The following is a 17,608-nucleotide window of genomic DNA, read 5'->3' as shown; positions in this document are numbered from 1 at the left end:
ACTTTAAAAAACAAAACCAAACCACTTTATATGAAATGAGGGATAGGAAAAAGAAAAAAAAAAGGCAAATGATGATATTGACATGCTTAGAATAGCTCCTGGGCTCCCCTAGAGAGGAGTTCTCTCAAACATCAGTAAACTGAGTTTGTCATTGAACTTTAGAACTGGTAGTGATCTCGGCAACCTGCCTGGTCCAGCCGCTCCTGCATTTTACAGGTAAAGAAAGAAAAGTTCAAAGGGACTTGTCCAGGGTCATATAGCCAGTGAGAGGCAGAGGCAGGCCTGAAGTCTCCACCACCAGCCCAGGCCCTCGCTGAAACTGCTCATGGCTATCACATCAGGGCAGGTGCACTGCTTCAGAGGCTCCGGGGAGCTACGAGATACCATGAGCTACCAAGACGTTTCTAATTTAGAGGTTCTGCACCACTGGGTTTCTCGGATTTGCCTGGTGATAAGGATCACCTGGGGCACTTGTCAAAAATTAAAATCCCAGGCCCCTTCCCAGCCCCACAAAAATACCTCCAAGGGGAGGGACGTGGGAGGCTGAATTTGTAATAAGCGCCTCAGGTAACTCTCATCGTTAGGAATGCGTAAGGGAGAAACTTGGCCTCTGACTCAAGGGAATTTTGCCATGTAAGAGACCACACTCTCGGCGGGGGGCCCGCCCCCAAGCAGAACTGTAGCTACAGCAATGGCTCTATTTAGGGTCTAAGTCCAGGACACATACAACTGCCACAGCGTAACATCCATCCTTCCCTGCTCTTGGGGAAAATTTGATTGGCAAAGCAAAACTGCTGTTCAGACACGCTTTTTAATAGGGAAACTAGATGTAATTGGCTTGAAAGCAATCCGATGCTGACACCGGACAGCAGGGTGAGAACCCTGTCGCTTGTCACCATGGCTAACAAATGCAATGGACAAAACCAGTAACTAAGCACAAAAATAGCCTGGAGCTCCCAGGGATGGCCACCCACTTCAGGTTGCGTGTGTGCCTGGTGGGTGGTCCCCGTTGATGGTGTGAGGTCAGATCCAGGTCGCTGAGGGAGATGGGAGACCTGAAAACAGCCGGTGAGGGATGAGAGTTCCAGAGGAGGGCGGCTGGAGCACGCCAGAGTCCGGGGGGTGCCTCACTCCAGGTCGGCCTCCACCAGCTCCGTGTCGGAGCATTGCGACTTGTTGCGTTCCCACTGGCAAATGGCATTGGCGTACTCCACCACCAGCTTATCCATCCATGTCAGGGGCTCAGGGAACAGCACAGAGCCCTCAAAGAAGCCCAGGTGGCCCCCGTGCAGGGGCAGCACAAACATGACGTTCTCCCGTTTCTCTGCAGGAGAAAGGCGGCTGAATGAGTCACTGCCCTCTGACCGGCTCCGGGGCTGGAGGTGGGAGGGTGAGCTGGCCAGGGTGGCCCAGGCTTGCCCCAAGGGCGCAGGTGTCCCCCTCTAAGTGGGCATCTCCATCCCCTCCACCTTGTTCACCAGCAGTAGGGGTGGGTGCTGACTTGGTGGGGGCAGGCAAGATGGTGAGATCAAGCAGGTTTGGGAATAGCAGCTTAGCTTTGCGGTAGAACAGGTACTGGCTTAGGTTTAGTTGCTCAGTCATGTCCGACTCTTAGTGACCCCATGGACCATAGCCCAGCAGGCTCCTCTGTCCATGGGATTCTCCAGGCAAGAATACTGGAGTGGGTTGCCATCTAGGACATCCTTAGAACTCTAAGTGGTTCTCAAACTTGGCTGCCTATTAGAATCACCTAAATTTTTTTTTTTTTTTTAATAAAGGTCCCTAGGTTGCACTCAGACCAGTGAGATTCTGATGTGAGGGCAGGGGTGGGATGGAACTGGGGGTTGGTAGGTGAAAGAGGGAGGACCCAGGCACTGGTGTTGCTAAAACTCCCAGATGACTCAACCGTATAGCCAAGTATTGGGGTGGCCAAAAAATTTCATTCGGATTTTTCTGCACCATCTTAAAACTCTGAACAAACTTTTTGGCCACCCCAAATCACCCAGGCAGTTGACTTAAAATGCAGGTTTGGCTTTAACAGGCCTGGATTTAAGGCGCTGAGACTCTGTGGTTCTCACAAGCTCCCAGGTGATGCTGATGCTACTGGTAGGGCCCAGACTTTGAGGACAGATTCCTAACACACTCTTATTGACTGAAGAACCAGATGGAGTCAATGGAGCCAATGATTTTCCACTACAGAACTTTATCTTGCAAGACTAAAACATAAAGCTGCAAGTTGCGTTAAAAGCTGCCCAGGCTCTCAACCTCACGTGATAAATGGTCATCTGAGAATTACAAACCTGGAGCTTGACTTTATGAGTCCGTGTCTAAGCTAGTCCCACATGGGCTAGTAAAGCCATTACTGAAGATGTGCAAAAACGGGCAGCCGGGTGCATTCAGGTACCACAAAGAGCATCTGTCTTCCCAGGGGGACGAGTGACAAGGGGCCCCTTGCTGGCTGCTCCAGGCCTCTGAGGCGCTTCCTGGCACCTGCATTTCTGGCTCTGCAGGGCTCTTTTCTTGTCTGATCCCTTTATTTTTCCCTTTTGGCTGCTGTTTCATCAGTTTCTGTATGACAGCGCGAGCGCTGTGGGTGTTACTTTAGATGTGCAGAAGGAAGCCTGTGTCTTGCTGCTGCCAACATGGCTGTTTTTGTGCAGGGAGCCTGTGGTTTGACAGGCGGTCAACAGGCAACAGCTTCTATCACATAACATGCCTGCGACACATGCATTCGCTCTGAGTGGAGAACAGAGCTCTGTCCGGACACTGGTCCTTTGTCTGCTGCATTATCTACTCTTTAACTGGGGGTCATGAGAGAATCAGATGTACCCCTTTCCCTCTGGTTAACACTGATGTTTGTAAGAGCAAACAATCACAGAGGATGGGGCAGGGAGGTCTGGTCCGAGGGATCTGAATGACAGTGCACAGTAACTGTGGTTTGTGACCCACGTATTTCCTCTGCTTCCCTCTTTCTAGTTCTTTCTGTCACTCCTACCTAGCAAGACATGAGGTCGTGCCAGCCTGAATGAGTGACCTTCTCTACTTTTTCAATGGCTTATATTTTTATCCTCAAAGTGGACAGGGAGGCTGTCTGTCACAAGAGGAACTTTTTTTTTTTCTTTTTCAGGTCAAAGTTTTAAGTCTAAATATCTCTTTAAGTCAAACTCTCAGACCTAATGGAGTCACATCCCTGAGGCAATAATTTCATAGGATACCAGGGGACTCCCCCAAACTCTGGGTTGTCGTTATAAATGAAGATCTTGTCTCTTGCACTAGAACAGAACATGAAAGGCTCAACACAGGCTCTACCACAGCCCCAGGCCTATCAGGCTAGACTAAATAAAAATACTGCCATAAGATGCTCTGGTATCCAGGAGATGTCAGCATGGTAAAGGTGATGTACTGTGGTAGTTTGCTGAGTGGTTGAGAGTGCGGCGGGAAGAAACACTTACCTGAAAGAGATTTTGGAATGGCTAGAAGACTTTCGTGCACTAAGGGGTCATCGGCTGCATTCACCAGCATGAGAGGTACATAAATCTGAAACAAGGACATAAAAGCAGGATTAAAATGATCAGTTCTCTTTTTTTAGATCCCGTTGATCCAAGGCTGAAATATACTAATGGACATGTTTCTGAAGCAAAGGGAAGAGGGTCTGCTGAAGGATGGACTAAGGATGCCTGGTGCTCCCTGGCAGTGGTCGCTGGACTGCAGCCCTGGCAGGCACGCACCGGAGCCGTGCGTGGTGTCCTAGGTGACCCACATGCTCTGATGGAGCAAGGCTCAAGATTCTACAGTACTCGCCGGCAGGCAACATATTTCTGATCCTCTTCACAGTGTCTCAGGTTAGCCATATCTTTCAGAAAAACGACTTTACAGAGTTATGTACATGGTCATCCAATTTATGCTGTGGGGAGAAAGAAAGGAGTCTGCTTCATTGCAGACAAAGGAGCCTTTCTAGAAGAATCTAAGGTAGGGAAACAGGAGCAGGCTGGCAGATCTTGGGAGGCTCTTGGCAGCTGTGCGTTCAACATCCACTTTAGCAAAACACCCAGTAGTGTCCTTTTTTTTCTTAGTGGAGATGGTGCTGATGGGGGTGCTCAGATATTACTGAACAGCCATGCTCAGGAACTGTAACGACTGGCTGCCTCACCTGGAGGCCCCTGACATTGGCTCTGGACAGTTCCTCGTTTCCGTAATGGCTTAAATGAAGACGTGAAAAGCCTAGATGATGATGCTAAAGTATGCGGGGTTGCTGACATGACACGATGGCAGAGCTGCCATTCACAATGGGCTGCTTTAGCTGGGGGAGTGGTGGACCAGACTAACAGGTGGACATTGACAGGCATAGATGGGAAGTCCTGTGTTTGAGTAAAAAGAGCAGTTGATCAAAGACAGAAAGGGAGACAGTGGTTTGGTGGTGATTCAGGTTAAAAAAGCATAGTGGTTATGATCGGCCACAAGCTTGATTTAATACAAAGTTCATCGTTGCTGCTGACAACTCCATTAATATAAACCAATCCACGTTGACCAAGACATGCTTCTCTACCATTTGGTTACAGAAAGACATTTGTTTTGCTCTGTGCTTGCCAGATCAGGGCAGGAATTTTGAGTTCAGTTCTGGGCACCACACTAATGAAAGACACAATGACCCAAAAAAGTCTAGGATTGTAAGAAATCTACATGGGCTTCCTATGAGGAACCACAGTAGGAACCAGGCTGGATGACACTATCAAAGGAGGACGTATGGAAAAAAATGTATGTGTCAGTGACTATAAGGGCTTTCACACAGACTGGGGAGCAGCCTGGGCTAAGGGACCGCTCTGGGGTTACTACTCAGAGGCCACAGAGGGGCAGGGCTTTGTTCGATAATAAACTCAAGTCAACAGCTAGAGCAGATGGAGCCAGATGCCGGCTGAGCTTCCACCAGGGAAGCAGAGGAGGGAGGGTTGTTATACAGTGGGTGGAGCTGGGTGGAGTGATGCGAACTCTGAGATGCTGCTCTCTGAGTTGTGGCCACTCACCCTGTGCAGGTATCTCATGCAGCTTTCTTCCTCGTAATATTCCTTCAGGGAGTTGTAGCCGTGAAACTTCCTGGAACACACACACACATACAAGAAAAAGACAAAACAACACTTGGAATAAGACTGGAATGCTGAGTGGATATGTTACTGTGCCGGTTCCCATACTAACACATCATATCAGTAGGATACACACAGGTACCAGAGTTAGGGGTTAAGAACACCCAGCTATGGCATCTAGGTTCAAGTTCTGGTTCTGTCACTTACTATGTGACCTTACACAAAGGGCTTAACCTCTCTGAGCTTCTCTGTAAGTGAAAGTTGCTTAGTCATGTCTGACTCTCTTCGACCTCATGGACTGTATAGCCCATGGAATTCTCCAGGCCAGAATACTGGAGTGGGTAGCCTTTCCCTTCTCCAGGGGCTCTTCCCAACCCAGGGATTGAACCCAGGTCTCCTGCATTGCTTCTTTACCAGCTGAGCCACAAGGGAAGCCCTCTCCTCTGTAAAACGGAGCTAAAGAGAGCAGCATCTCCCTAAACACTCTCTTTTGGACTTAAACTTAGAAGATGAATGAAATTTATGTAATATTTTTTTCCCTCATTAGTATAGTGTCTGAAAAGTGAAAGTGTTAGTTCCTTAGACGTGTCCAACTTCTCTGCGGCCCCAAAGACTGTAGCCTACTAGGCTCCTCTGTCCATGGGATTCTCTAGGCAAGAATACTGAAGTGGGTAGCCATTCTCTTCTCCAGGAGATCTTACCAACTGAGGGATTAAACCCCGGTCTCCTGCATTGCAGGCATGTTCTTTACTGTCTGGGCCACAGCGGAAGCCCCAGCATAGCCGCGCACGCCATGGTAAGTGAGCATGGATATAATTCACTCTTGTCTGTTGAACATACCAGCAACTTCCATTTCCTCTGAGTAACTGGGCATATTCATGGGCATATTTCAAAGTTACTTGGTGTAAGAAGGCTACTAAAACCTCATAAGGAAGGTAAGTACCGAACCCATACCCTCAGGTTAATATCTAATTTGGATGAACTTTAGGCCACATCTGAAGGCATCAAATGATCATTAAACAAAAAGGATGATGTTTTTAAAAGAGAATGATGAGGTCAGAGATCAGCTTTACCTTTCCAGGTGAGGCTAACCTCCCTCAATCAGAAACCACTGGTGCTGGGAAAGACACTGTCAAAGGGGTGACCTCAGGTGCCTGGAGAGGGTGGGGCAGGGAAAGGGTCCCTGAGCGAAGTGGGTGAGGTTTGGTTTTACACTCAGAGAGAAGTGTCTTCATGCCCCTAAAGGAAGAGGCTCTGTCCATTTTTCTTGCAACACCCAGCCCTCTCGGTTTACTTCTGGTTTTTCTGCTTTGGATAGAGATATGGGCAGGTACAGGTACAGGAAATATTTCCACCTCCTTTTACTCCATTGCCACATGCCGTTTATGTGACATCTGATCTCCATCCCAGAGTTGAGGGCTACGGACAGTTAGGGCGCACACACCCCCGCTCTCCTGTTTACGCTCAGCTGGGCAAGGCAGGAATGCAGAATGAGTGCTCAGAGCATCTTCCTATTTTTTGAGAGACATTAGAAATTTGGATTTCTCTGTGAAATCTTCAGGGTTTTTTTTTTTTTTTTTAACTTTTTGGCCATGCTGCATGGCATGTGAGATCTTAGTTCCCTGAACAGGAATCAAACCCAAGGGGCCCCCTGTAGTGGAAGCCAGAATATTAACCCTGGAGCATCAGTGAAGTCCTGAAATCTTCAGTTTTTAAACAGTGGGCATTAAAAAAAAAAAAAAACCTTAACACCAAAGTGTGCAGAGGAAACCCCTGGCGCCGGGCAGTGCTGGCCCGCCACCTCTCGCCTGGCACCCCACCCGGGGCCATGGGCACACCTCATCACATTGTCGTCAATCTGCATCAGAGATGTGGCTGTGTAGAGGCGGCTCAAGTCCGTGTCCTCCAGGCTCTGGGGTTTCTTCACATGGTCTCCAAAAAGAGCTTGCCTAGAAGGAGACAAACGGAATGAGAAGTAGATGTTAAATCAGCACGCTGTACGATGAAATAACTTACCTGAAAAGCTGAAAAGAAAAATGTTTGTTAAAGCACACGATAAACAGCCACAGCTGAGCCTGCTTCCTGGCCCAGACGTAAGTCAGGAGAGAGTCTGTGACAAAGCGGACGTGGATAACTTACAAATAAATCCCTTCAGCTGTCGGAATGTCCCAGAGGATGAGCTTATTGACTTTTGAAGACCCGGAGAACAATGAATATCAAGACCTTATTTTCCTTGTGAGGGGCAGTTAGACAAACTAAGGACTAGGTTTCAGCCTAGATGACTATTTCAAAATTGGCCCTGCAGAGAGAGCTCAGGATGGGCTCTGTGGCCTGGGGTGGGCTGTCAGCCAACCAAAGGCGGGGGTGGGGGAACCCCCAACTTTACACTGGTGTTGCCACTGCTCCCTGCGGCAGAACCCCTTTCCCTTTGTGAGCTCTTGGTGTCACTTAACAAGGAAGATAATGGTTAACCCATTCAGCACTTGGGCAAATCAACCACTCTCCAATGTGTTTTAGCTAAAAAGTGAGTGTAGGGACTTCCCTGGTGGTCCAGTGGCTAAGACTCCACACTCCCAGTGGCAGGGGCCCAGATTCGATCCCTGGTCAGGGAATTAGATCCCATAGGCCAAAATGAGAAGCTCCTGCATGCTGCAACTAAGACCCAGTGCAGCCAAATAAGTAAACAAGAATAAATATTTAAAAATTTCCCCGTCAAACATTCATCTCACAGTTTGTTTTTTATATAAAAAGCTAATGTATACTCTGAAGTGGAAGGCAGAGGAGCCTGGCGTGCTGCAGTCCATGAGGTGCAGACAGTATGACATGACTTAGCGACTGAACAACAGCAACGTATCGGAAGACTAATCATTTCTAGTTAAGAAAATGATCCATCTAGAGAGGATGAGCATGAAGATGAGTATAGTGAGCACATTTCGATGTCCATTCCCAGCGAAAGCTGTCACTCACACAGCTAAAGGAAGACTGACTGAGTTTGTGTTGAGGTTTGGCTCCACAGTGGGAAAAATTCATTACAGAAACTAAATGTTCTGGTAGCCAGTCACCACCTCTTCCCAAGGAAAGGAACCAACTTCTTCAAAGAAAAAAAAAATTTTTTTTTAAAAGAGTATTAGGAAGATCATATAAAGGATAGAATTCCCAATTTAAAGTGTGTTCTGATAAAACTAGGAAAAAATTTTGAGAAAGGAAAGATGATGCTGGTGGGGAGAACAAAAATTCTAATGAAGGGTCCTGAAAATTTCGAGATGTTTGACTTTCTGTGGTAAGTTTAAAAAAAAATTTAAATACACTGAGAGCACATCCAAAGGACTCTCCCAATTTGTTAAGAATTACATGATGACCTTTCTGGACTCATTAATTAATGGCAAGACTGGGCCTGGCTGCAAAACAAACGTTCCCTGGGAGGAGCTCACCTTCCACCCCAGAGGTGTGGGAAGCCAGACAGAGGCCTTGGACTTGGGGTCTGATGGCCTGCTCTCACCCCTTGTGGATCCTCAGCAAACCCCTGGACCCACCCCAAACCTCAGCCGAGCCACACCTGACTCAGAGCCTGGCACACAACTGATGCTCACACACCAAGAGCTGAGCAGAAGGCCAGCCTGGGGCATGTGCGTGTCAGCGGGTCCCCGCCCACCCAGCACCACAGCCTGGGGACACACCTGGCTGCCTGGCTGCCCAGGGGCCTGTAAGTGCTACCCCAGCCCAGGCGCCATGGGAACCCCACCCACAGGAAGCCCAGTGGGGTGCCTGGCTGGCTGGACAGCACAGCATTTTCTTTTAACTGCTGAGAAAAAGAGAATAAGAAACTGATCATTCAGACAGATTGCTTTTCCTAGGATGGCCTCAGAACCCCCCTAAGATGGTACTCTTTAAGTGCCCATTTGTGTACCAGGCTCTGAGCGAATCAAAACATGCCCGAGCCCTCCCGTGCTTTCCTGTTTGGTTCATGGGTGCAGGATTCACACTGGGCGAGAAACAACAGAAAAACAACTAGTGGGAAGGAGCTGGCTTCACGGAGGCAGAGACCAGAGATGGACCTCAAAGGTGTGCGCTGGTTTGGACAAGCAGAGGTGATGGGAAGAGGGTCGGGAGAGGCCTGGGGGCACGGGGGGTCTCTGAGTGGCCCACTCCAGCTGGAGGGGGAGGGAGGCATGTGGGGGAAGGGGGAGAACCCATATGGATAAGGATAGTCAAAGTGATGAAATCGTCACTAATATTCCTTGAGTGCTACTGCCAGCCAGGGGTTGCTCTTAGCACTTGTCAGGGGCTAACCCATCAAAGCACTCTGAGCAGGAGATGGGCAGGCAGGGTGTGGAGAATGTGGGCACCATGCTTGGCCCCAGTGGTGGGATCCCCGTCCCATTGCTGCTTGATCAGAACGCCAAGAGCCAGCAGAGAACAATTCTGGGTTCCCCCAAGCACAAAAGCCTCCTAAAAAGAAACATTCCTCCACAGTGACAAGCCACCCTCAGGATGGCCCTCATTTTTTAAAATAATTAACTTTGCTTTTTTAAAATTAAAAATTAAAAAAATTGGGGGGCTTTATGTGGAATCTTAGCTCCCTGACCAGGGATTGAACTGTGTCCCCAGCATCGGAAGCTCGATGGCTTAACCACTGGACCGTCAGGGAAGTCCCAGGATGGCTCTCATTTGGGAAAGAATGGTATGGAAATTGTTTCTCTTCCTTCTTGAATTTTTTGAAAAAATACGGAGCTTCCATGGTTAATTTGGGAGCTTGGGACGAATTTGTTTCTAACCAAATCACAAAGCAGCCAGCAGAGAATCTGTACCAACCCTGCCTTCTTTTTTTTTCCCTAGAGAAAGAGAAATTTTGGTGTTTAGTGAAATAAGCTCAGAAAGGCACTGTCTGGGGAACTTCCCTGGTGGTCCAGTGGCTAAGACTCCACGTTCCCAATGCAGGGGGCCTGGGGTTCGATTCTCTGGTCAAGGAACTAGATCCCAAATGCTGCAACTAAAGATCCTGCAGGCTGCAACGAAGACCTGCTGCAGCCAAAAAAAACCCCACAAAGGTACTGTCTGTCTCCCGAGGGAGGGGAAGTTGCCTCACCGGTGCGAGAGAATGATCTTTTTCATGTTGTCGGCCATGAGGAAGTTGTAGAAACGCCGGCACTGGTCCCACTGCATGAAGGTCTCCTGGGCCCTGGAAGAGCCACAAGGGAAGAGTGAGAGGCTGGGGCTGCCAGGGGCAGGAGGCAGAGCTCCTGCCACTGGAGGGGGCTGGCTCCCTCGGCGGGAACCTGGGCTTGAGCACGTGGTCCTCAGACTAAGGGCAGAGCCACCCGAACACTAAGTGAATGAACGCTGCTCAGCGAGAGGCCCCAGCCCAAGTGGTCTCTGGGGCCACGGGCTTTGCTGGCGACACTCCTGACCCCTCTTCCATCTCTTAGGTCTTTGTCATACACAGGACCTGCTTCGATTGTCATTTGAACAGTTTCTCTCCTTGGCTTTCTACCCTGCAAGCAAGTTCTTCTGGCTTAATAACAGGACTGTGCGTAGGGACGGGGTGTGTGGAGCAGATAAGCGGGTGGCAAAACCTAAAAACGCTTCATTTTATCACTTTTGTGTAGAATATATAAGAATACAATAAACTAGCAAATAAAACTAAAAAAAGCAGACTCACAGAATAAACGAGTGGTTATCGGTGGGGAGAGGGAAGGGGAACGGGCAATATGGGTGGAAGGCTTATTATGGGATTACACGAAATCATGTGTGTGAAACTTTTAAAATTAATTTTTACTGCGTATAGTTGCTTTACAATGTTGTGTTAGTTTCTGCAGTACAACAAGGTGAATCAGCTGTATGTACACATACATGCACAATTTTTTAGATTTCCTTCGCATTTAGGTCACCACAAGAGCACTGAGTAGAGTTTCCTGTGCTATTAGAGCAGGTTCTCATTAGTTACCTGTTTAATACATAGTAGTGTACATGTGTCAATTTCAATCTCCCAATTCCTCCCACTGCCCCTTCCTCTTCTGGTGTCTGTAAGTTTGGACCTCTACATCTGTATCTCTATTTCTGCTTTGCCAATAAGGTCATCTCTACCACTTTCCTAGATTTCTACGAATAGGTGATATTCCATGATATTTGTTTTTCTCTTTCTGACTTACTTCAGTCTGTATGACAGTCTCTAGGTCTATCCACGTCTCTGCAAATGGCACTTGAAATTTTTTAAATTGTAAAGCACTAGAGAATTTAAAGAATCATTCGACATAATTTTTAAAAAATGGGAAGGGAAAAAAGATACTTCTTTTGTTGCCATTTGCAAGGCAAAGGAAAACCATATAAGTTGAGCTTGCTTTTGATTATTCTTAGAATATTTAAGGGGCAAGGAATGGAGGGAGAAGTATTGAGGCCCTCTGCCCCCTCTAGGCACGGCTGTGGGGGTAGTCCTGAGTCTTTCTGCCTCCAGAGCTAGTGTGTGGTCGGCAAAGCAAAACCTTCTGATGTGGGGGGGGGGGGGGTCGCTGCTGCTGCTGTTGCTAACTCGCTTCAGTCATGTTCGACTCTGTGCGACCCCATAGACGGCAGCCCACCAGGCTCCTCCGTCTCTGGGATTCTCCAGGCAAGAACACTGGAGTGGGTTGCCATGTCCTTCTCCAATGCATGCATGCATGCTAAGTCGCTTCAGTCGTGTCTGACTCTGTGCGACCCTATGGACTGTAGCCCACCAGGCTCCTCCGTCCATAGGATTCTCTAGGCAAGAATACTGGAGTGGGTTGCCATTTCTTTCTCCAGGGGGGTCACTAGACAGGTAATATCCCCACTTCCAGATCAGGAGACCAGGGACTCAGAGAGGTCCCACCAGAACGGTCAGGTACGGCTGAGTGTGACCCAGGCTGGCGTGGCTCAAGCGTCCCTGCTCAGATCACCAACCTGTGTGGCGGGAGGAGACCGCAGGGCCAGCCTCCTCTGCTCGCCTCTGTGGCCAGGTTTCCCTGCCCACATGTCAGGTGAACAAACACCAAGGTGGTGACTCCCAGGCTGCCAGTCAGCCCTCCCCACTCTGGGCTTTCTTCCCTTGGGTGTGAACCCAAACACAGCTGCCATGGCGTCCTTGCTAACCTCCATTCTGCAGATTTCTGGTCTCAAGGCCTGATTCCACCCTGGGAATGAATCTGGGTGTCACTATGCCCACAATAGTCTCATTTCCCAGATGGCCAGAGAGAGGACTCCTGAGAGAAAGGATGGTTCATAGGTATTAAAAAAACAAAAACAAGGATCATGTTGATACATGGCAGAAGCCAACACGATGTTGTAAAGCAATTATCCTCCAATTAAAAATAAATAAATTTAAATAATAAAAGCAAAAATATTGGTAATGGCATGACCAAAACAATTTACAAAAGAAGCTGTGATTAAATTGAAAAATATAATCAAAGAAATACAAATAAAACATTTTCAAATATATTTTTATATATGTATATATATATACATATATAAACCCAGGGAGTTATGAAAGTTATTTCCCAAAAGCTGTCACACTTCAGCTCTGGCATAGCAAACACTCCCCATAACATCACAGTTGAAAAATAAGAGCTAGTGGGAAGTTAAAAGTGAAAGGGTTTGTGGGTTTAATGGCCTGTGACGTGCTCATAAAACACGGGCTAAAGCACACAGTGAAGACTAACATTGCTTTCAGAAGTCAAAAGGTCACTCCATAAACCCACGGGGGGCTGGAGGCGGCCCCTCGAACACTTCATGAGTAGAAAGGACGGGCCAGATCACCTCAGGCAGGACCCCAGCTACGGCAGGGCTGTGGGCACCTGCTTCTTGGTCTGTGAGGGTGTCACAGAAGGGTGTCACCCAGTCTGTGAACTGCAGCCTGCTGCCAGGGGGGGGGGTCCCCCTTCTCTGACCTTGGACCCAAACAGCCCCTTCCTCAGAAAGCCAATAGTCTAGAAATGAAGAGATAGTCTTGCCCTCGTCCCTTTCTCCCTTTGCTGACCTTCCAACCGTTTTTGTTAGTTTTACTTCATATCAGAGGGACGGCAGACGTGGGGAACGGAGGGGGCACTGATCATAAACCTGGGCTATGAGAAGATGCTTCAGTTCTGTGGGTTTCTCGGTTGAATAACCCCAAAGGTTCAGTTCAGTTCAGTCCAGTCGCTCAGCTGTGTCCAAGTCTTTGCAACTCCATGGACTGCAGCATGCCAGGCTTCCCTGTCCATAACTAACTCCTGGCACTTGCTCAAACTCATGTCCATCGAGTTGGTGATGCCACCCAACCATCTCATCCCAACCCGAGAAACCACTCACTGAAAGGCTCTGGGGACTCATGGGGGCCTGGGGCTCAAGGAGGGACTGGGATAAGGATGCTGGGACCAATGCTTCACTCAGTGAACACTGGCCAACAGTGATTCTTGTATCTTTGGTTTATCATTCAGTATATTTAAGGGATAACCTTTGAGTATAAAATTAAGGGACTGAACTTAATTTTATATTAGTTTAATAAAGCATGCTGCTGCTGCTGCTAAGTCGCTTCAGTTGTGTCCAACTCTGTGTGACCCCATAGATGGCAGCCCACCAGGCTCCCCCATCCCTGGGATTCTCCAGGCAAGAACACTGGAGTGGGTTGCCATTTCCTTCTCCAAGGCAGGAAAGTGAAAAGTGAAAGTGAAGTTGCTCAGTCGTGTCCGACTCTTCGCGACCCCATGAACTGCAGCCCACCAGGCTCCTCCATCCATGGGATTTTCCAGGCAAGAGGACTGGAGTGGGGTGCCATCGCCTTCTCCATAATAAAGCATAATCGAGATCAATGTATTACTAAAAAAAAAAAAAACCCATTCATTTCATCTCTTTAAAAAAAGACCTGACTTCTTCAATACCAGCACCAACAACAAACTGAGACAAAATGAAAGAGAGGGGAACCTATAGACGAAAAGAGACTGAAGAGACAAATCGATAGATGCAGTGTGTGGACATAATGGGGATTCTGATTCAGAGAAACTGTTAAAAAACTTCTGTGAGACAGTCAAGGAGATCTGAACACTGACTACAAACAGGATGACATTAATATTCAGAATTAATAATCTTTTGGTGTGATGACAATATTGTGATTATGTTTAAGAAAACGTTCAAGAGAAAAACAAATATTGTATATTAATGCATCTATATGGAATCTAGAAAAATGATAGTGATGAACCTATTTGCAAGACAGAAATAAGAGACGCAGACATAGGAAACAGGCTTGTGGACACAGCAGGGAAGAAGAGGGGCGGGGCAAATTGAGGAAGTAGCGCTGAAACATACGTGATCTCACATAAAATGGACAGCTAGTGGGAAGCTGCCGGGGAGCTCAATCCGGTGCTCTAGAGGGGTGGTAGGAAGGAGGTTCAAGAGGGAAGGGACGTAGGTACACTTATGACTCTACCAGGTTTAGCTGTATGGCAGAAACCAACACAACCTTGCAAAGCAATTACACTCCAATTAAAAGTAAAAAGTTCTTAGAGTCTTTTTAGTGCTACCAAGTGAAATATTTACAAATGATATGACAATAATGTCTGGGATTTGCTTCAAAATAATCCAGCTTACAGGGGAGTGATGTGTGGATGAGGTGCAGAGGAAATAAGAGTAGCCAAAAGTTAAGCACGCTTGAAGCTGGTAGTGGATATACAGGGGTCCAATACCCCATCATTTTTATTTTGTATATATCTAAAATGTTCCATAATAATGAAGAAGGGGAAAGAGAAGAAGTCAGAAAATATAAAATCTTTTGGATTATGATCTCCTGAAAATTATCTACCCTGTGGAGGAGAGCTGAAGATTAAAGTCAGTTTTAACCATTAACCATGAAACTCATCAACTGTTTCTTAGGGTTGAGGAAAGATCAGCAGTGGTCTGGAACCACTACACACACGGCCCAACAAGAACCTCACTGGGAACTTCAGCTCCCACTGAAGCCAAGCTCCAATTTATATGCCATGTTTCTGCAGTGAGAGAAGGGAGGGGGCAGAACCAGGCTCCAGGGAATGGGGCTGGTGATGGGATGAAGGTCTAACAAGATGTCCAGGCCTCCCGTGGGCATGAGTTAGCACAGAGACTTGGAACTATGGCCCATCTGACCCCACTGGGTAGTTCACCAAACTCTGCGGAAGCCACTTCACCTCTCCAAGCCTCCGTGTCCTTATCTGTCAAACTAGGAGGTTGAATTAGAGAAGCAATATTCCAACCAAGATTGTTCTATAGGTGAGGTATGTAGGCAGTTCCATCTCAGGCCTGACAGAGGTCGCCCTGGGAGCCTTGGTGGTGTTTTCATTGCTTCTGCTAGTGGTTGAAATTCAGCAGACAAGGGTGCATGTAGTGAGTGGAGAGCTGGCCAACTGGTGGTGTTAAGAATGGGTCTGAATTCTGGCCTCAGCTGAAGAGGTCTGGGGGATGGGCAGGCTCCTGGGCATGCATCTCATGAAGATAGAGAATGTCAGCCTGGGAAGCAGATGGCTCCAAGAAGTGCTTTACCCATCCATATATCTACCTATCTCAACCAATAAAGTTCTTTCAAGATGCCCCGATTTCTAATCAGGGGTTTCCCAGGTGGTTCAGTGGTAATGAATCTGCCTGGCAATGCAGGAGACATAAGAGACGTGGGTTTGATCCAGGGGTCAGGAATATCCCCTGGAGAAGGAAATGGCAACCTACTCCAGTATCCTTGCCTGGAAAATCCCATGGATAGAGGAACCTGGCGGGCTACAGTCCATGGAGTTGCAAAGAGTCGTACATGACTGAACAACAGGGCACGCAGCATGTCTTCTTAACAGCGTTAAATGATTAATTAAACCAGAGAGTCAGGTTGAGTCTGAACACACACATTTCCAGGGCTAGTTGGCAGCTGTTTGTGCTGAGGGAACGAGTTAAGTCTGCTGGATACAATGTAGTTTGGGGACATCTGTCATCTTCCTTTGCTGGTTCAGCACCTCATCAAGCGTGAGCTAGTTTAGCAGCATCTAGACTCTGCTAACTACAGCAAGCGGGGGCTGGCTTCTGAGCCTAGAACAGGCTCTAGCTAGTGGGGAGGTGCATTACGGGATGAGAAGCCAGAGGGAGAGGACGGATCACTGACGAGCGGTTCTGGAGACTCAACTAGGGGAGGGATTTACCAGAAGCATGAACTCCTGTGTGGCCCCTGCAGCAGCAGATGGGCCCTCCCCGCTTCACCTCCGTGTAAAGGAAGCATGGCTGCCATCATTCCAGTGTGGAAAAGGCTCACTGCCCGCAAGCCTCGGCAGGAAAAAAAAGGTTACACTGGTTGAAAGTAAGGCACTGTCTCCTGGCGAGTAGATCTCATTAAAACGTTGAGGGGACCTGAGCCTGAGCGGCCCCAGCACACACAGGACGGCCGCGTCTCTTTGACCTGCCTCCAGTTTTCCTGTGCGTAGGGTGTAGGATCTTAGACTGCATCTCTTTGCTCCAGAGGATAAAGTTGCCTGTTTCTCTCCTCTTTGCAGATGACTGATGTGAAAATGATTATGAATATGAAGATCTCTAAGGCCCCAAAGAGAAGTGGTGTGGACCACGTCTGCAAGGTGCATAGGGCACCTCACAGATGTTGGTTAGCTTCCTAGCTTAAACCCACCCCTGGGATCCTCAATTGTGCGAGTCGTGTGCTTGGCCAACAGCAGATGGCGCTGTTGCAGTAAAATGAAACAAGGCTGTTAATTGACGATTCTGCGCGTTAAAAAACGGGGAAAACAAGCCTGCCCTACATTCTCCTTCCTGTCAAACCCAATGCTCTCTAAACACGAAGTCAGTGTTCTAGTCACTTGACAACGCTTGGTTTAGGAAGGGACTCTGATTTTTACAGACACTAGAAGCCTGGCCAAAAACTGGACCGCTAGTCAGACGAGAGTTGGTCTCCCCGGGATCCTGGGGCGGGCCCTCTGCTCATTGCTCTAAGATCCCAGTTACTGGCAAGGATGGGGCTTTGGGTAACTCTGGTTACATCATGGCTGAGAATCGGGAGTTGGGTATTTCTAGCCAAGTCAACACAAAGGAACATGTCCCAGTTCAAACCAGAGTGTAGAGGGGAATTTAAAGGGAGGATTCCCAACAGGAGGATGAGGAGACTAACCTAGCCTGCAATAGAGCTGGAGAGACCACTAAGGTCCCTGGGCCCAACGAGTGCTAAACGTGGCTAACACCTCAGGAGTCACCTGGGAAATGTGTCCAAAAGCAGATTCCTGGCCCCATACCCCAGACTCACGAATCAGGATCTCCAGGGCTGGGGCCTGAGAAAATGAATTTATTTTTATCATGATCCTCCAAGTGATTAGTTCTCTAGACTGGTCTTTGTGATCCACTGATGTAGCTCACTTCTCATTTTACAATGCATAATGGCGATAATTGGTAGTTACTGACAACTTTCTACGTGCCTGGCACTGTTCCAAGTAGTTCATTCTCATGAACTCATTTGACCCTCACCAAGGCACCACAGGGTAGGTTCCAACTATTATCAGCCCCATACTGCAGGTGAGGATAACTGGGACCCAGGCCTC

At 48.0% G+C, this 17,608-nt stretch overlaps 1 protein-coding gene across 1 annotated transcript in view; it reads right to left on the bottom strand.

Moving 5' to 3' along the window:
- The window catches only part of ABHD2 (abhydrolase domain containing 2), a 109,188-nt gene continuing 92,372 nt past the window's right edge, over positions 793–17,608 (bottom strand). Inside the window, exons 7-11 of the mRNA XM_005694967.3 lie at positions 10,165–10,257; positions 6,917–7,027; positions 5,022–5,091; positions 3,453–3,537; positions 793–1,324 (exon numbers count right to left, since the gene is read on the bottom strand). Of these exons, the coding sequence (XP_005695024.1) occupies positions 1,128–1,324; positions 3,453–3,537; positions 5,022–5,091; positions 6,917–7,027; positions 10,165–10,257 (556 nt within the window). The 3' untranslated portion in view covers positions 793–1,127. The remainder of the gene's footprint in view (positions 1,325–3,452; positions 3,538–5,021; positions 5,092–6,916; positions 7,028–10,164; positions 10,258–17,608) is intronic.

Source organism: Capra hircus, chromosome 21 (genome assembly GCF_001704415.2).
Source record: "Capra hircus breed San Clemente chromosome 21, ASM170441v1, whole genome shotgun sequence".
In the NCBI taxonomy this organism is placed as follows: Eukaryota; Metazoa; Chordata; class Mammalia; order Artiodactyla; family Bovidae; genus Capra; species Capra hircus.
Note: the sequence above shows the minus strand (reverse complement) of the source record. Positions and strands in the feature narration are given on the sequence as shown.